The sequence below is a fragment of the Saccopteryx leptura genome, chromosome 1 (assembly GCF_036850995.1).
Source record: "Saccopteryx leptura isolate mSacLep1 chromosome 1, mSacLep1_pri_phased_curated, whole genome shotgun sequence".
In the NCBI taxonomy this organism is placed as follows: Eukaryota; Metazoa; Chordata; class Mammalia; order Chiroptera; family Emballonuridae; genus Saccopteryx; species Saccopteryx leptura.
In genome coordinates this window covers 114,335,393-114,353,921 of record NC_089503.1, presented here as the reverse complement: position 1 = coordinate 114,353,921, position 18,529 = coordinate 114,335,393, and the positions used below count along the sequence as shown (strand labels likewise).

Below are 18,529 nucleotides of genomic sequence, written 5' to 3'. Positions count from 1 at the left end.
TTCCAAATAGTAGTTGGATAAATATAAAACTATCAATTATCTTAAACTAGTTTCTGATATTCTGAAAGCCACCGAGAATGCTGTAGCAACCAGGCTCTGTCAACGTAAATACACTATTATGAAGGTATTGTACATATGCCACTGTAGTTAGACTTATCTGAAGAATAATTATATCTGCAGTTGCTTTAAAACTAGTATGCCTTTTTAGCAAAAAAAAAAACAAACCCAAAAAACAAAAAACACAAAACCTAGCCAATATAATTACTTTAACAGAAATTTATAAAGGAAAGAAAAGCTCTAATTATATACTTTTGTTTGGACTACTAGACTAATTACACATTCTCCAAAGAAGAAGCTGTTCAACTTTTTAAAAATAGTAACCATTTGCATATCTTTTTCTTCTAAAAGATGTTTCTGCCTTTTTTTGAGAATGCAAAAAGTATAATTTTAGTACTTTTGATCACAGACACATTATAAAATTTGTAAATTATGCAGAACAATGATTCTTGCCCTTGCAACTACACATTTGTACCAATTTCTTCACAAGTTAATGTTGCTTCTCTTTCTTCTCTCACTTCTTTTCGTGTCTTATGCTTTTTGTTAAGGGAAATAATTATTTTCAGCTTTTCTAATGTTCTCAAGATTCAATCTTTTATTTAGGACTCATATAGAAACTTCTTTCACATATTTTATTAATTTCAAATTTAAGAGAGAAAACAATATCAAGCAAAAATTTACTACAGTATCTCATTAAATATCTGATAAAAACAAAATTTTGTAATACAGATTAATAAAGTAATACACAATGTACATGTTAATTGTTACTCTGGAGGAAATTTCTTGTTAGTGTCACCTTATATTATAATGAATACGTTCTACAACTTACCTTCGTTGTCCTGTACTGTGAAGTTTGGATTGACAGCAGCTAAACTGAAGAAAAATTTCTGTCCACCTAAAGGGTCATCTTTGTCTACCGCACTTATAGTCTGTATTAGCTGCAGAAAAGAGAAAATTGCATAGTTATCAAACTTCCATGGGTAGAATCTGCTTTATAATATACAATTTTTGACATCCAATTTTATCTAAAAAGTTTTAAAGGCAAATGATTTTCTTCCTTAATGCCTTTTACCTTTGTTTGAATTAGTTCACCATTTTTATTATTACTTTGATTTTAAGAATGTCCCCATCTTTTCCTTTCTCTCTCTCCTTCTCTCTGTTACTATCTCTATTTTTGTGTATTACTCTAAATTTTTATTAAATAGTATCAATTCCTTCAAAATAACAAGTGGTAGTATATTCTTGGTGATGTTACTAATTTAGATACAGAATTTGAAGTGAGTGGGTTATTTCATATATGTTTAAACACTGTCCTGTAAGTTTATCTAATGTAGGAAAAATTTAGAAAATTATTTTGATTATGGCCTTCCTCCTCATCACAAATAAAGCAAAAACTGTTGAAAAATGGGTAGATTTTATAGACAATATTATACATAACTGTTCAAGGAAAGACAAACATTTTATTATCTACTTGAACAGTAACAGTCCACTTCATTTTCACTGTCAATAAAATTATGTATATTTTAATTCACCATATTCATACTAAAGGGGCCAGTTATTTTCTAAGGGACAACTCTTGATTTACTTGGGATAAGAGACAGTATAGGAAGCTACCTGGTAACAAAGCAGAAAATTAAAACTCCATACTATAATCCAATCATTGCTCTGAGTAGGTTATGTGATTAATTAATATTACACATATAGATGTAACATAGCTATGTATTGTATGGCCTGCATATCCACTTTGCCTTTAATTTATGCCATTTTATATATTTTTCTGCATATTTTAATTTTGCAAAAGAGCTTCTGAAGTGGTTAGATATGTGTTTTGATACCTATAGAAATGGTCAAACTTATGCTTTACCAAAAAGTAAATGCTTTTTACTGGATTCACTCAACATTGTGTGAATCAATGGAAGTATTTATAATTGATGTTTCATTGACTGAAAGAGAGATTTCAAGATTAAAGCACAATGTAAAATAATTTGAAAAATTAAGAAATTATTTTAATTATACTGTATTAAATTATTACTTTTAAAGCTTCTTTGGAAAATTAAAATGTGGTAAATTTGAGGTACTCCATGTTTAATTACAACCTTAACCATTTATTTTATAATGATACAAGAAACATACTTGAACCAAAGATAAATGCCTATTGTCTAGAAACAAGCAGCAAAAATAGCAAAACATTTAATAAATTGAAAATATAACCACTTTGTGAAATGTTACAATATAAATTTAGATAGAAGCAAGAATTTATGGCTAATGGCTTATTCATTCAGTAAAAAACTGAAAGATGGCACATAAATTAAGAGATTAAAAGGAAAAAATGTTCAAATAATGTTAACTGTTAGAACAATATTTATATGTCCCTACTTTGTTAAATACCTTTTATCAGTATTTTTCCATACAGGTGCATTAACTTCCATAGATGCATTGTTCCCTTACTGCTGATGGATAAGATGTCTCTGGGGCACAATGACCCTGTGTGGCTTGGCCACAATTAACACCCCTAACAGGTATCTTGTTGCTCAAGATGTAGTAAAACAACCATAGAGAGCAGAACATCCAACCCCCCAGGGTGTGACAGATTTTAACTCACAATATCAGACTGGACCTGACCACCTACCCTATAAAAGATACCTCCTCCCCTTGCTTGCTGCTGACACCGCTTTCTGGTTTCAGCTCATTTGTGAGCACATTTATTAATAAAATTTTTGCTCCTTTAAACATCCTTGGCCTGGTTCTCTCGGCATTGACCTAACACTAATCCTATTTAAAAGGTATCAATTAAATGAGAAAACCATTTCTTGACTGACCTGTTTGTTTAGCAGTCATAAGTTCATTTTTAAATAGTGATTTATAAGAACAAGTAGATGAGGAAAATCAGCATAAATGAATTAACATATCAAGAAATAGAGTAGACTAACAGATATTCACTTAGATTAGTATGTTAACACTCATATAGACATGCAAATAATAAAAATGTGAAAGGAGAGCTAATGATTTTTTAAAACAAAAACTACAGTGTCTTATAATAAATATACATTTGCAACTATGATTACAAATTTCAATTGCAATTCATTTTATTTTATTTTATTTTATTTTTTTGTATTTTTCTGAAGTTGGAAACAGGGAGGCAATCAGACAGACTACCGCATGCGCCTGACCGGGATCCACCAGGCATGCCCACCAGGGTCGATGTTCTGCCCATCTGGGGCATTGCTCTATTGCAACAAGGGCCATTCTAGTGCCTGAGGCAGAGGCCATGGAACCATCCTCAGCACCCGGGCCAACTTTGCTTCAATGGAGCCTTGGCTGTGGGAGGGGAAGAGAGAGAGAGGAAGGAGAGGGGGAGGGGTGGAGAAACAGATGGGCGCTTCTCCTGTGTGCCCTGGCCAGGAATCGAACCCAGAACTCCTGCACGTCAGGCCAATGCTCTACCACTGAGCCAACCGGCCAGGGCCCAATTGCAATTCATTTTTACGGACCAAAATAATATGCATCAGAGAAAAAAAGGTTACATCTTTACATATATTTTAAAGAAATTATAAAGATTTACATAAAAGTTCTAAATTAAAGTGTAATATTTTAATAAAATATAGTAACATTATAAATTTCAAAATCAGTGGTTTACTGATACATGTTCATTAAATGTTATGAAAGAAATAAGTAAAGCTCATATTAATAATACAAGTAAGATAGAATCACGTGTTAGAAATCTATATCAGATTTCAACATATTTTTATAACTCAGTATCTTCTTTGTTGCAGATGGAGATTCTTTTCACAATTTTTTTTTTCCTTAGACACACAACTTGGTTTCTAGTGTTCAACTTCTCTGTATCCAGCATTTACTTTCCAATCTAGTCTTTCTTTTCATTTCCAGTCGTACATTAAAAAAAAAATCTCACTATTTTGTTTTGGTTTATCACCATAAAGCATTGCGATAGAAATCAGAAGTTGGTAACTAGGAGATAAAATTATTTCTTGTCTCTCTATATAAGAATTCACTATTTAATTTCCACTTAAGACAAATTTATTTTGACCCATTTCCAAAATAAAAGAGATTGCCAAAATTAAGGAGAAAATACTAGTGATGTCCAGTATTCATTTTAAGCATCTGAGAAATTGACACAGATATGTCATTTATATTTTACCTTCTTAACAGTTAAATAATTTGTTTGTATTTGCGCTGGGTAATTCTAGAATAACGTTAAATCAACTTGAAGAGCATTTTAACGGTCACAGTATAATAGAATATGAGATGGTGAATGGATTTTAAGATGTTTAAAGTTAGAAAACTAATGAATGAGTTTTAATTTTTTTATGGGAAGAAAAATAGTATTTGTTAATGAAAAAAACCCTTTGCTCTGGTAAAAGACACACTTTTTCAGCTGTTAAACACTGTTTTAAGGAAAATAGCTACAGGATATTTGGGGTTTGAAAAAGGCCTGGAGTTTAGGTACCAGGGATGGTTCAATGTAGGCAGCACTTCTTCATGGAGAGACACCCTGGGAAATCTCCTGTGAAACTGAAATGCTATTTCCTTCCCACAGAGATTAAAAATTTTTTAAATATGTTTTTATTAACTGAAAGAGTTGGGCATGTTTGAGGGAAGATGGAAAAAAAGAAAAACAGCGGGTCCTCTCTTCACTGCTTTTTCAAGGTCCTCTACCCTTCCTCTGAGATAAAAATAAAAAAAAGGACTAAAAAGGACTAATCAAGTGGCCTCCTTCAGAAACAAGAAGGGAATATTAATAGTGCATCAGTTGTAAGTTGTATGCTTTTCCAGGAGGAAATTCTTCTACCCTTATAGAAGGGAATAGGAAAAAAAGGAGTTGGTGTGGCAATTAGCTTTATTTCTGTCTTTTCAGTTAATCCACACATCAAATTAAAGAAATTATTTCCCATGTTGTTGTTCTAAATGCAACTCGTAAAGAGCACTTAATTTAGAGGAGCGTTGTGTAGCTTGAAATACTCTGTAAATAATTAAAGCACACCCAGAAGTCTGAACAAGGCTTTTACTCCCTTGGAGGAGGGAAGACGGAGTTAACAAATGAATTTCAAGAAAGGCTTAGTGAAGAAGGACTTCACCAAATAATCACTTTGGTCTTCCTTGCTAAAATGGCTTAACCTAGAATTCCAGCACTGGGCATATGGAAGCTTTAGTTTAAGGAACCATTTTTCAGCCTATGAAACCAAAACGACATCTAACAAACTAGTCTTATTAAAAATAACTGCCATGAGAAACTATTGCACTATTTATTAAAATTATCTTCAATTTGAATATATTTTATTTCAATATGCCAACTGGTTTTTAAAAGTCCAAATATATAGAGTTTCCATGTCTGATAACGTTTTTAAAAGGAGGAGAAAAAGAAACAAACACAATTCCTCATTTAGTATATTTTGAATACATTTGGAAATCAGTATTTATAATGACTCAAATGCTCTGAAAAGATCTCTTGAAAATTACATAAAATAACCATAGAGGAAGCAATGTATGCAGCAATTGCAAAGTGGGTAATTTATATTTTAAAGAAAAAGTTTCAACTTACATCATGCTGAGCCTGGCAAGCAGAGGACTATTTGAAATGGTATTTTTAGGGCACACACTGTTTCATTAAGTAGGTCAGAAGTAGCTAAGTCACTTAAGTATTCCAAATTAAACAGTTCCATAATATTTTCAAATAAAAAAATGAATCATATTGCAACAATTTTACCATTTTGAATAGACAGGCTATTGAATTCTTATTACAATCTTCCGAAGTAAGTATCTGAGTTATTCCACAATGTAATTTACATAAAAATATAACAATGACATTGATGTTTTTAAAGAGCCTCAAATGATCTCAAAACACCATACAGTTTTATGATGGCTCCTTTTTTTTAAATAAATCAAATCTGATTCCCAATTATTATTTATAACATGCAGCTTCCTTCTGTGAAGATAGCACTCAAACCAATTAAGAGCGTTCTTTCAGCCATACACGCTGGAGCTTTTCAAACAACAAAATGAGTCCACTGAGGAAAAGACTTAAAGAGTTATAAACAAAGCTGATGGAGGAAGAATGTTTTAAAGGACGAAAACTAAGTCATTATACACTTTATGTGTTGCTATAATGGTGAAATGCAAGTATAAATGTAAGGAGTGAATTCTGTGGCAGCACTTTAAAACCGTTTGGCATACACTGAAATACAGATGGAATGTTTTGCTGATCCCATGTATTGGTCTGTGTTTTTCCCAACTTTTATTTCCCATCTTTCTATCAGTTAATATTTATCTAATGGCACAGCAGTGGTCTTTCCCTTGTTTTCTGATATTTTTTTTCAAAGTTAAAAATATAAAGGTATTTATTCTTACTACTTAACTTTTGCGGTAACAATAAAATCTTACGTACGTTAGAAATTTACAAAAGACATATGCAACTTATTATACTGTTATTTATGAAATCTTCAACCTTAAAAACAACAGTATTTGATTGTTTCTTTTTAATTATATTACTGGGACTTTATGTGAGTGTTTTTATCTCAATTTTCTCATTCTCAAATTGAGAAAAGAAAATATTTAACCACTCTATTTAAATCCTCCAAGTACTTACCTGTCCTGGTCTGGCATTTTCACATACAAAAGTGTCATAGAACACAGCAAACTGTGGGGCATTGTCATTAACATCCAAAATTCTCACAAAAACAGCCACACGAGTCATCTCTTTGGGATTGTCTAGAAAAGAGAAAGGAAAATTTTGTTTAGGAAGATACAGTTTACATCAGGTTTACTTGATACAACTATTTGTGGATATTAAGTGCTCACCACAAATAATTGTATTGAGGCAATTCTACTCACATAATGAGCAAATGCAATAAAGACAATTACTAAGAGCCTACTTAAATAGTCATGAATTCAATTATTATTGGGCTCAAGAGTACTATTATTGTTTTGGAAAATATTTTTAAAAGCACAATCCACTGGAATTGAGTTCATGTTATATTTGTGTCTCTACTGTCCAAATATATATAAAATAAGAACAAGTATTTAATAAAGCTTTGTTATACATCATTATGTTACCTAATTTTTCCTGTCTTTTTTGGGAGGGGAAGAAGTAGTTTTTAATAAATTAGTAACTTGTTCAAGGTCATCTTCTACGTGGTAGCTGTTTTATTACAAACTACCCTCTAACTATGTTTGTCACTAAAATATATTCTAATATCTACTCACAACTCTTCTTTTGGAAAATTTAATATATAGTTACTAATTTTACAAGTTGAATAGAAATTTACAATGAAATCTATTTCATTAATATTGTTACTAGTTCTATTTCAAAATACAGGCACAATTTTGTGCAACATAATTAGTTGCACAATAGTAACATATTCATACATTCAATAGTGACATAGATTATAATAATTTTGATTTTTTTTTGCTACAAAATCAAGAGCATCTAAGTTTTTACATAAAAACATGCATTATTTTTTTTCAATTGGTAAATAGATGTTTAAAATAGAAATGTCTATTTAGCTTAGCCTTGGACAACAACCTAGTATTAGTCATAATTATATTATCTCCACTATGAATATTTCTAGGCACTTGTTCTGATATCTGAGAGTATTTTGACATTTTAAATTCAGGTTATATTCAGCAGCTTTCATGATATCAAAATCTCAGTCCACCTTCTGCATGAACTTTGATGAAGTCAATCTGAAGATCAATATAAAAGGAAAAGGAGATAATTAGCTAAAAACAAAGCAAAACAAACATACAAAAAGCAGATGAGCTGAGCAACAGCAGAGCCTTATTTAATGGCCTCTACCAGCATGGATTATGAGTAAGATCATTTACCCTTGTAAAATTTATCTGACTTTCTAATTTTATCTAAATTAACTTTTAGGTATAAGGGTAAAAATTGTGTCACGTGCAAATAGAGAGTGTGTCATTATTACAAAGAATTTATCTCTTCTCCTCTCTCTCCATGTAATCATAGTGTTACTAAAATACAGAGATCAGAAATTTTTAAAAAATATTGTATAAGAACTGATTACTCAGCAGGGCATTGACAAAGCCAAAGTAGTATGAAGGCAGGCAGGAAGAATTCTAAATTCATTTTGAACTGTATTTACCAATTTTACCTTTCCTTCCTCTTTTCAAGAGAAACTTTCAAATGCCTCGCCTTTTTAACAATTGAGTCTTATCTCAGTCTTCTTAACCCACAAGTAATCAGTCCTCAGCTCTGATTTCATTCTCGCTAATCTACTGCTGCATAGTGTTTCCTTTCCTGGTGTGTCAGGTGAGTAGAGTTCAGACCCTGTGGTCAAGCAGAGCTGCCTGGACTCCCAAGTCCACCACCCACTCTGCATGACTTTGGTCAGTGTACTCCCTTTCTAATGCCTAGTTTTATTAACAAAGAATTGAAATAGAACTTCTTATAATTTGAAAAATTGGATGGGTTAACACATAGCACGTTCTGATCAAAGTATCAGTTTGTTAGTAAGCACCCAATATGTGGTAACTATTAATATTATCATCTTTATTATCACTATGTACCTTCTTCATTTCCTTACTACTTAAGAGGTTAGGTTTTTTTCTCAACACAAAGCATCCACACAATAAAAACCTGTTAACTAGCTTTCCTATCGTTCATGTGGGTCTGAGGAGGGGTCCATTTGAGGAGAAGCGGAGAGAGGAGAAAAATGCTATTCTACTATTCTCTGACCTTTTCTACTTCTAGACCATTTGTTGAAACCCAGAGCATGTTGTTTGCTTATACATGGACCCTCAACTATCTAAAGCTACTTGGAGAAGAGGTGGAAGGTCAGATTCTTTCATATTCGCTAGAACATGCTCTTTAACCTACTTACAGAGTGGACATAAGCAACATATTTTCTTTCAATATAAAGTCTTGACATAAAAATAACTCTTTTGTGGGTAGAAATTCACTCTGTAACTATGCCACAGAGCCAAGAGAGAGAGAAAAGTCTCATATCTGAAAACTGCACTGTCTGCCCCTTCACTAACAATGCTGCATAGAGATTCTCCAGCCTCTTTACAAATAACTCAGGGCTCTTCAAATGAAAAGCTAAATCCACAGGGATAAATGTGCTTTGTAAAGTATCAAGCCTGGAGTCACCTATTCAAAAAACAATGCTTGTGTTGTTCTTTTTACTGGCAGATGCTGCAGCTTTTGTAAAAACAGAAATATAAAGCATTCCAAGGAAGCGTTTACACTGACTTGTTGCTGACATGCATTTACCACCTGAGTCTCTTTCACAGTCACCGAGGCAAAGTCTGCGGTAACAAGAATGTATCAGCTGTAAAGAATCTTCCATCCTTCCCAGAAGAGGATATTAAATCATCCTCAAGAAATTTCAGACTTTAGAATGATGTGTCTTTTCTATCATCTTGGGGTAAGAATTTCCACTAATAAGGAACCAGCTATATATATGGAGTTAGTCCTTTGGTATAAACTTTGCTCAACTGTCCTTAGATGTAGTGTAATGATTGTATTTAAATTTTCATATGTGGAGGAACTCATGGGTCTCTACAATGAGGTATACTACAATCCCCGATTCTGACTTTAATTTTAGACTCTTTTATTCTTCACATGGCATTTCAAATATTTTTTTAAAGAAGAAACAGAGAAGTCGGTAGTACTTGCCCTATCATGTGATACACTGCTGTGGAATGCAGAATTAAACCACTAGAGGCAGGGCTTGCAAACACGTTGGCAAGAAGGACATTTATATGCCATTCTGGCCTGCCTAGGGCTTGTTATATGATGTGGAGATCATAAACTTAATGTTTAAAATCTAGCGAAAACAATTTCCTAGACGCTGTTTTGCTCTTACCCTCATTCTCTTTAATACCCAAAGCGGCACAAGGGGCCCTGACTGCCTGTGGTTTGGCAAGTAGACATTCCCAGCAGTCACACCATCGACTGATTCATTTATGGGCAAGAAACAGGTTTAGTTTTTAAAAAGAAGAACGTGATTGGCTTAGCTTTTTACAGAATCCTAATTACTTCAACTAGCTTTACAAGTTAAATTTTGTAAGGTACCTGGAGTGGAAAATGCAATTTCTAGCTCACTGGCTTGAATAAGAACCTTGACTCAACAAAAGAGCACTAACAATCATGATTCTGGAATGACCAGACTGGATCCAGTCGGGCACTTCTAACTATACTTCTAACTATAGTGAGATGTGGACAGATATAGAAACAAGAATTTTTAAAAAAAATAAAAACTAAAAAACAAACAAACAAAAACAAACTTCTGTTAGCCTTAAAAGGCACAGCCGTTTCTATCTCATATGGACACACTGGATCATTTGGGTCATCTCGTTAATTCACATTTCAGGGCTCAACTTAAGGAGAAAACTAAGTCTATTATTTTATTGTGAAGCCTCGAATTCATTGCTGATGATCCATCTAGCCTAGTTCATACTCCTGAGACTCTTGGTAGTCAGTCTCAAGGTTCTGCCTACCAAAACCCTGGAATGGATTCTTCAAATACCCTGACCTAGATACATGTTTGTGGATTCCACTTAGTATTTCAGATCTGGAATTTATAGGCTCTGTATTTCACAATGACCCAGCCCTTAATTAATACATCTTTTTAAGAAGTTAAACACTTGCTCTCTGCCATGTACACCATAATACAGGAATCAGTAACCACGAGCAGGTTCGCATGTATAGACAAGGCTGGCTTCACGGGCATGCACAGTTGTACAGGTTGCACACTCAGAAGGGCCACACACTTGTTCTAATGCTCTTCTGTTGCCATGTTAAACTTCTGAATCATTTTTAACAAGAGGCCTGATATTTTTAATTAATTATGGGCTCCCCAAATTAAGTAGCAAGAATGTTTGCTATTGGAGACAGATGTGGTTTTGACTCCTGGCTCTGTCTACTACGAGTTAGATAAAATTTTATAAATTAGGTACAGAAGTAAGTATTTGTTTTAAAACAAAATGACTGGCTTCAAATTCAAATTTTACTACTGGCAGTGTGATTTGGGCAAGTTGGTAAAAACCCTTGGAACCTTATTTCTTTATCTGTCAAATAAAGTCAATAAAAATATTAATAAGAGAAAATGGATTAAAAATTCTTAGCCTAATACCTGGCACAGAGTATTTGTTAGTTATCATTATAATTACTTTGGTTTCCTTATTTGTAAAATGAAAGTAATAGTATCTATCTGCATGTTCATTGTTAAAATTAAGTGATATACATTTGGCATCAAGCACAGATTGTAATTCATAACATCCATGAAACAAATCTAATTATATATTATTTCCCCAACAGAGACTATCTTTAGTTCTTAACTATAGATTTTAATTAGAAACTATAAAATGTAGTTTATCTAGACCTATAACTATCACTTAGTATATATAAAAACTATTGAAAAAAACTATAGGCATTGAGAAGCTTTTTAAAAACTTAATGTATAAATTATGTGTGCAAAGAAAAGAAATTATTTTTAATATAAAATAGGAACTAAAATTATATGTTTAAATATTATATACATAAATTCATCTTACTGATTTCAGCAGCTATAACGGTAAGATTGTGCCATTGAGATAGTTCACGGTCAAGTGGCTTTGATATATAAAGGGATCCATTTCCAGAATGTATATTAAAGATCCTGTCAAGGTCGGTATGGCGATCCAAGGAAAATCTGAACACAGAAGGCCAAGAAAAAGAAAAAGACATGGCAATGTCATTGATGGTTTATAGAAGAAAATGATAAACTGCAAAGACACATATGTAGGGATATATGCTAATTTCAGAAATGTACATAGTAGTGATCTAGAATGCAGACTATTTTATCAATTTATCACATACACAAGTGCACACACAAACACACACACACACACACACACACACACACACATCTCTTCCCAAGGCATTGGTTGGCAATTTGTTCTACATTCAAATTCTAGTCTTCCAAATTTTGTGATAATCATTATCTATTTCCATATTCACATGACCTTGATGGATTTTTCGACAAAAGAGTTGGTATTTTGTGTGGTTATATTATCAACTATCTTTATCTAGTTACTGAGAATTCTGTTGAGAAATTACTATAAGGATTGAATACAACAGATCATTCCCAGAAGTAAAGTCTTAGTCAGAAAATTAGAGACATTCGTTTCCTCAAAGTAATAGGTCAGCAATTTATTATGGTACCTATTAGCTTCATGGTGTGATACCCATGTAGTTTCAGTTTCTTAACCAAATATAATGTCATTGTAAAACTCATGCATTTTAACCAGAGTTGGTTTAAAAATTAAAAAGTTTGGGATAGGAGTTTTTATACATTTGTTATCAAATAAAGTCTTAGTATATGTTTAAAAAATAGGCTACAAATTAATTAAAGGCATTGCATTAAATATCATTTTAGAACAAATGACTAAATTTATCAATTAGGTTGAAGTTCTTCAGATACATGTCATTATTTTTTGGTTTGTCAGCCAAAGTTTAAACTAGCTAACCAGCCCCTGTTTGGGCAGCTAAGTCAGTAAGAACATTTCTATACATCAAGGTTGTGGGTTTAATACCCATTCCGGACACAAACAAGCATCAACCAATGAATGCATAAATAAGTGGAACAACAACAAATCAATGTTTCTCTCTCTCTCCTTCTTCTCTCTAGAATCAATCAATATATAAAACTCAATCATAAATAAATAAAATAGTATTTCTCTCAACAGTTGCTGCCATTTTACAAACACACTGACTTATATTTCATAGTAACAAGCATAATCCCCAACTTATATTTAATGTTCTATACTTAAAAAAAACAAGAAAACAAAGCAAAACAAAGATGATAAGACTAGGAGTAATACTGAGTTATCATATATCTTTCCTGAAGCCACAACTGTCATATATTTTAAAGAAAACTATATCAAATATAATTTTAAAATGTGTTTTGTGAGTAATAACACAAAATAATTAATAGTGCCATAAACTCTACTTTTCTAGTGTTCCAAAATTGTATATTTATAAAAATCAATTGAAATTTATTTAAACCAGTTCTAAATAGGACATATCAGTACTTTATAAATCTCCTTAAGAAACTAGCTCTTTCTATTAACATAATATGAATTCAGTTTTGTATTTAAACTATACATTTTACCATTCACAAATAGAACATAATATTGTATCTCTATACCTGGACTAATTAACAAATTCTATCCAAGTTGAGAAAATTATTTTACTTTTGGAAGACTCCACATAAATTTTACTTCCTCATTGAAGTCTCCTATTATTACCTGAAGTAAAAACTATTTGGCGGCCAGGGCACACAGGAGAAGCGCCCATTTGCTTCTCCACCCCTCCGCCGCGCTTTCCTCTCTGTCTCTCTCTTCCCCTCCCGCAGCCAAGGCTCCATTGGAGCAAAGATGGCCCCGGCGCTGGGGATGGCTCTGTGGCCTCTGCCTCAGGCGCTAGAGTGGCTCTGGTCGCAACATGGCGACGCCCAGGATGGGCAGAGCATCGCCCCCTGGTGGGCAGAGCTTCGCCCCTGGTGGGCGTGCCGGGTGGATCCCGGTCGGGCGCATGCGGGAGTCTGTCTGACTGTCTCTCCCTGTTTCCAGCTTCAGAAAAATGGAAAAAAACAAACAAACAAACAAACAAAAAACTATTTGGTCCCTTCTGTCATTAAGTACTTTTTACCACTCATCCTTGTCTTTCCACACTGTGTTAGAAATTCATTTCATCTCACATCTCATACAGGAAATCAAACATGAAAACACCAAGCACCTTACTGGGAGTCTAGTAGGCACTTAATAAATCTTATACTGAATAATCTTCCTTAACATATTGAGAAATCCTTGAGAAATATTTTAATATCTGATATGGTGATTCACAAATATTAATTAAAAGAAACAGAATGACTGAATTCTTTGTCATTTTAGCAAATAATAGGGTTCCTTATTTCTGTAGAAATATGACATGAAGCAGCAACATGTAAATTAATATAAAGCATCGTTGTGTGTGCCAAATCCATTTATGTATATTTTGTCTTAGTTATTTCTTGTGGTTTAGTTTAAAGGATAATGACAACATTTAGAGTATTATGTAAAATTATTTTAAAGATACAGAGACTCTGGTTCTTGTTTCTACTCAATATAATTACATTTTTCAATTATCTATTGGCAAATTGTGTTAGCTTTCATTTTCCTTTTCAAAATCATTTCCAAACACACATTTTAAGTAAATCCCTTTGATTATTGCATCAAGATCCACAATATATGACAATTTATAACATGCTCAATATTATCTATCCCATAATTGTACTACATTAATAAAGCTACCTTATTTCTTTACTAAAATATTTTTTAACCTCTATAGTCTATCAAGAGTAACACGTAAAATATTCATTTGCATTTTCTAAATTCTGGTAGCATAAATTCATATAACAACTTTCTTGTTATAAACTGGGTCATTAATAATTAATGCTGTTATTCATTTTATTGTATATGGTGCACATAAATGGATTCTTTTTTTTCTAGTCCTTAGACTTGCATCTTGATTAAATATTTTATATTTTGTTTCAAAAATCCACAACCATATTTTGACATAAAATAATCACCAATCTATAAAATATCTCTTTCATAGTGTGGAGAAACATCTTTATGTTGCCAGTTAACAAAGCTACTAGATTTAAACTGCTCTTTTTAAAAACATTATATTTCATTTTTTTTAATGGTCATGTAAAAATCGTGAACAGAGAACACAGTCTGTTTAAGTCAGTTGGGAGCTATGCCAAGAAAATGCTGGATAAGTATTTGGTAAAGAAAATTAAATGTATATATTTGTTATTTAAAAGCTTCAAAGGGAAAAAAATCCAAAGAATGCAGCAATTTCAATGGAGACAAGGGCATTGGAGAGGAGGTATTCACGGGAAAGCGATGCTGGCAGATGGGAGGGAGCTTGACGTGACTACCAGGTATCCATTTCTTTTGTCAATACGTCACCTGTGATACTGTGTGCGAATACAGGAAAATATTTAGGTAAAATTATATAAAACAAATAGTAATTAAAAAAAATATATATATATAGTATGATTTCACTGAAGATATTGCAGAACCTACAGAATGCTTAACTTTAAGGTGAGTTAGAGTCACATGACACACAAAATTAGAGGTTCCCTGGATTCCACCACTGCATTCTTAGAAGGTAGAGAAGAGTACACTTAGAAACTGCCCAGCCGTTTGAGCTTTTACTTACTTGACTGGTCCACATTGAACAAGAGGCAAGTAAAATCAGCCTGCTGAGAATTAGGGAAACAAATGAAATCCAAAATCCATGACAGACTAACAGTTTAAAGTGAGTAGTCATTCTGTTGCTGAGTATTGAACATAGATATCTGTATTTCTTTTTCTTTCTTTCTTTCTTTTTTTTTTTTTTGGACAGAGACAGAGAGACAGAGTGAGAGTGAGGGACAAATAGAGACAGGCAGACATGAAAGGAGAGAGATGAGAAGCATTAATTCTTCATTGCAGCACCTTAGTTGTTCAGTGATTGCTTTCTCATATGTGCTTTGACTGGGGGGAGAGGGGGGGTCACAGAGCAAGTGACCCCTTGATCAAGCCAGCAACCTTGGGCTTCAAACCAGCAAAGTTTGGACTTAAGCCAGTGACCATGACTTAAGCTGGTGAGCCTGTTCTCAAGCCAGATGAACCTGTGCTCAAGCTGGCGACCTTGGGATTTTGAACCTGGGTCCTCCATGTCCCAGTCCAACCCTCTATCCACTGCACTACTGACTGGTCATGCAGAGATTTGTTTTTTTTTAAAACGATACAAGAATGCCCTGACTGGTTGCTCAGTGGTAGTGCATTAGCCTGGTTTATGGATGTCTCAGGTTGGATTCCCAATCAGGGCACACAGGAGAAACAACCAACTGCTTCTCCACCGTTTTTCTTCCCTCTTTCTTCTCTCTCTCTCTCTTCCCCTCCTGCAGCCATGACTTAATGGATTAGAGCGCACTGGCCCAGGGCACTGAGGATGGCTTCCTGGAGCCTCTGCCTCAGGCTCTTAAAATAGCTTGGTTGCAAGCATGGCCCAAAATGGGAGTTGCTGGGTGGATTCCAGTTGAGGCACATGTGGGAGTCTGTCTATTTCCTCTCCTCTCATTTGAAAAAAAAAGGGAAAAATTATACGAGAAATAGTGAAAAATTTGTCTTTTACAGTAATCTGTTTTTAATCACATCTCATGTTTTCAAGCTACCATTTACTCTTATTTTTCAGGAATATTCTAATATTTTTTGATAAAGCCAAAACAACAACAACAACAAACACTTCCTCTTTCATGGCAAGAATATGGGGGAGTTTTTAATACCATATGCTACTGTATTGGAACACATAATTATTTTTTTTAAAACTGTTAACAATCCTCTCAATCTCACATATATATTTATAATTTAAGAATCAGAAAGCACAAATAAAGCAATTTAGTAACAATGTAAATGCACAGATGAAATAGTTATATGTTGTCCTTTATCTATACTAAATATCAGAACAACAAATACCCTAATAAGACAGGCAGATGATACAACGTGTCAGGATTAAGAGCATGATTAGAACTGAAGCAAACTATGAAACTTGTGCATGCCCTGCTCCCAAACTGAGACAACTTTACCTACAACTTATTGAGAGACTTTTATCTTCAGTGCCTTAAATGCTTTAAGTAGAAATTCATGACCTCTATATTTATTTCCATTTGTTTTCTTTTTATCTTAAACAAAGGCATAATTACCTAATGGGGCTCGAAGTAGAATCTGGGTCCCTTGCCATAACAGTTCCAATGATTGTGCCGACTTCAATATCTTCATGAACCTCAAACAGATAGGAGGATCTGCTAAAAACGGGAGGTTCGTCCACGTCTTCAATAGAGATTTTCACAATAGTCGTATCTTTAAATGGTCCTAGGTAATAAAAACGTGGATCCACATGGGTATTTTCTGCTTCCACCTTCAGAGTGTAAACTCTTCGGCTCTCATAGTCAAGTGGCTATATGAAAAAAACAAAACAAAACAAAACAAAAAACCCATGAAATTTCTGTGAGAAAATTTGGATTACTGTATTTCCCCATGTATAAGATGCGCCTTTGTTCGAAAACTTGGGGGTCTAAAAACTGGGTGCATCTTATACAGGGGTTGTAGATTTTTTAACTTGCATTTCTCGCCTTTTTTTTTCCTTTTTTTTTAATTTTTACTTTATTGTTTTTACATGGATTCAAGTGTCCCACTGACTATAACTCCCTCACCCTCCACCAGTGTCCTTTTTTATACCCCATTTGTCCCCCTCCCCCTAACTGTTCCCTCTAGGATTTGGTGTCCTATTATCTGTATCTCTGTGTTATGTATATAGTTTCACTAATCCCCTTACTTTCTCTGATCCCATCCCCTTATCCTCCTTCCCTCTGACTGCTGTACCTCTGGTCCCTGTGACTCTGCCTCTGCCTTTATTCTGTTCCTCAGTTCACTTTGTTCATTAGATTCCACATATATGTGAGATCATATGATCTTTTTTGCACTTGTTTTTGCACTCATTGTTGAAGACAGTGATTCATCATCAGACACAGATGAGGACAAGCTAATGGATGGGAGTTTTGACAGTGATGAGGAGTTGCATGAATTTTATGATGAATATAAAATGAGTTCAATAACCTTATGTAATACATTTCTTTTTCAAAATTTGGGCCCCAAAATTAAGGTGCATCTTATACATGGGAGCGTCTTATACATGGTATATCTTCCTTCCAATTTATAGTATGAATTTAAAGCATGATTGAGTTTTAATTGTTCATTAACTGTAAATAAATAAAGAAATAAAAACAATATAATACTTACATATCAACATAATTCAATTTTACTTTTTTATATACTCAATGTGTGATACTTCAAAACATAAGAAAATGAGATTATAAACCTTAGAAAAAATAGTAGAGATTAAAATTTAAGGTGGTGATTTATTATAAAGAACACCTGGCCAGGTGGTGGCACAGTGGATAGAGCATTGAACTGGGAGGCAGAGGATCCAGGTTCAAAATCCCAAGGTCAATGGCTTGAGCGCAGGCTCATCCAGCTTGAGCCCAAATGTTGCTGGCTTGAAGCCCAAGGTTGCTGACTTGATTCCAAGTTGCTGGCTTAAGCAAGGGGTCACTCGCTCTGCTGGTGTGGGTGCTGAGGTGTTGGCCACTGCTAATATTTTCTAAGAAAAAAATCGGTTATCCTTTTAACTTTTTGTTATATTTGCATTCAGTTTAAAGGGCTTCTGGTACTTTATAAAAATTTAAAGGCTAATATAAAACTTTCAACAGTCATATGAGATTGTACTCGCATGACTGTTCCTTCCCAGGCATGAAAAATAATAGGAAAGTTGCTTTCTTCTTTGTTGGTCACTGCCCATTTGAAAATGATTATGTACCTTGGGCTGTGCCACAGAATCTCAGGACAGTTTCATGATTTA

At 33.7% G+C, this 18,529-nt stretch overlaps 1 protein-coding gene across 1 annotated transcript in view; it reads right to left on the bottom strand.

Moving 5' to 3' along the window:
- Positions 1 to 18,529, bottom strand: part of LOC136399139 (cadherin-10) — a 157,564-nt gene that overhangs the window by 7,018 nt on the left and 132,017 nt on the right. The window contains exons 7-10 of the mRNA XM_066374031.1: positions 16,815 to 17,068; positions 11,593 to 11,729; positions 6,662 to 6,783; positions 887 to 995 (exon numbers count right to left, since the gene is read on the bottom strand). Coding sequence (XP_066230128.1) covers positions 887 to 995; positions 6,662 to 6,783; positions 11,593 to 11,729; positions 16,815 to 17,068 — 622 coding nt within the window. The remainder of the gene's footprint in view (positions 1 to 886; positions 996 to 6,661; positions 6,784 to 11,592; positions 11,730 to 16,814; positions 17,069 to 18,529) is intronic.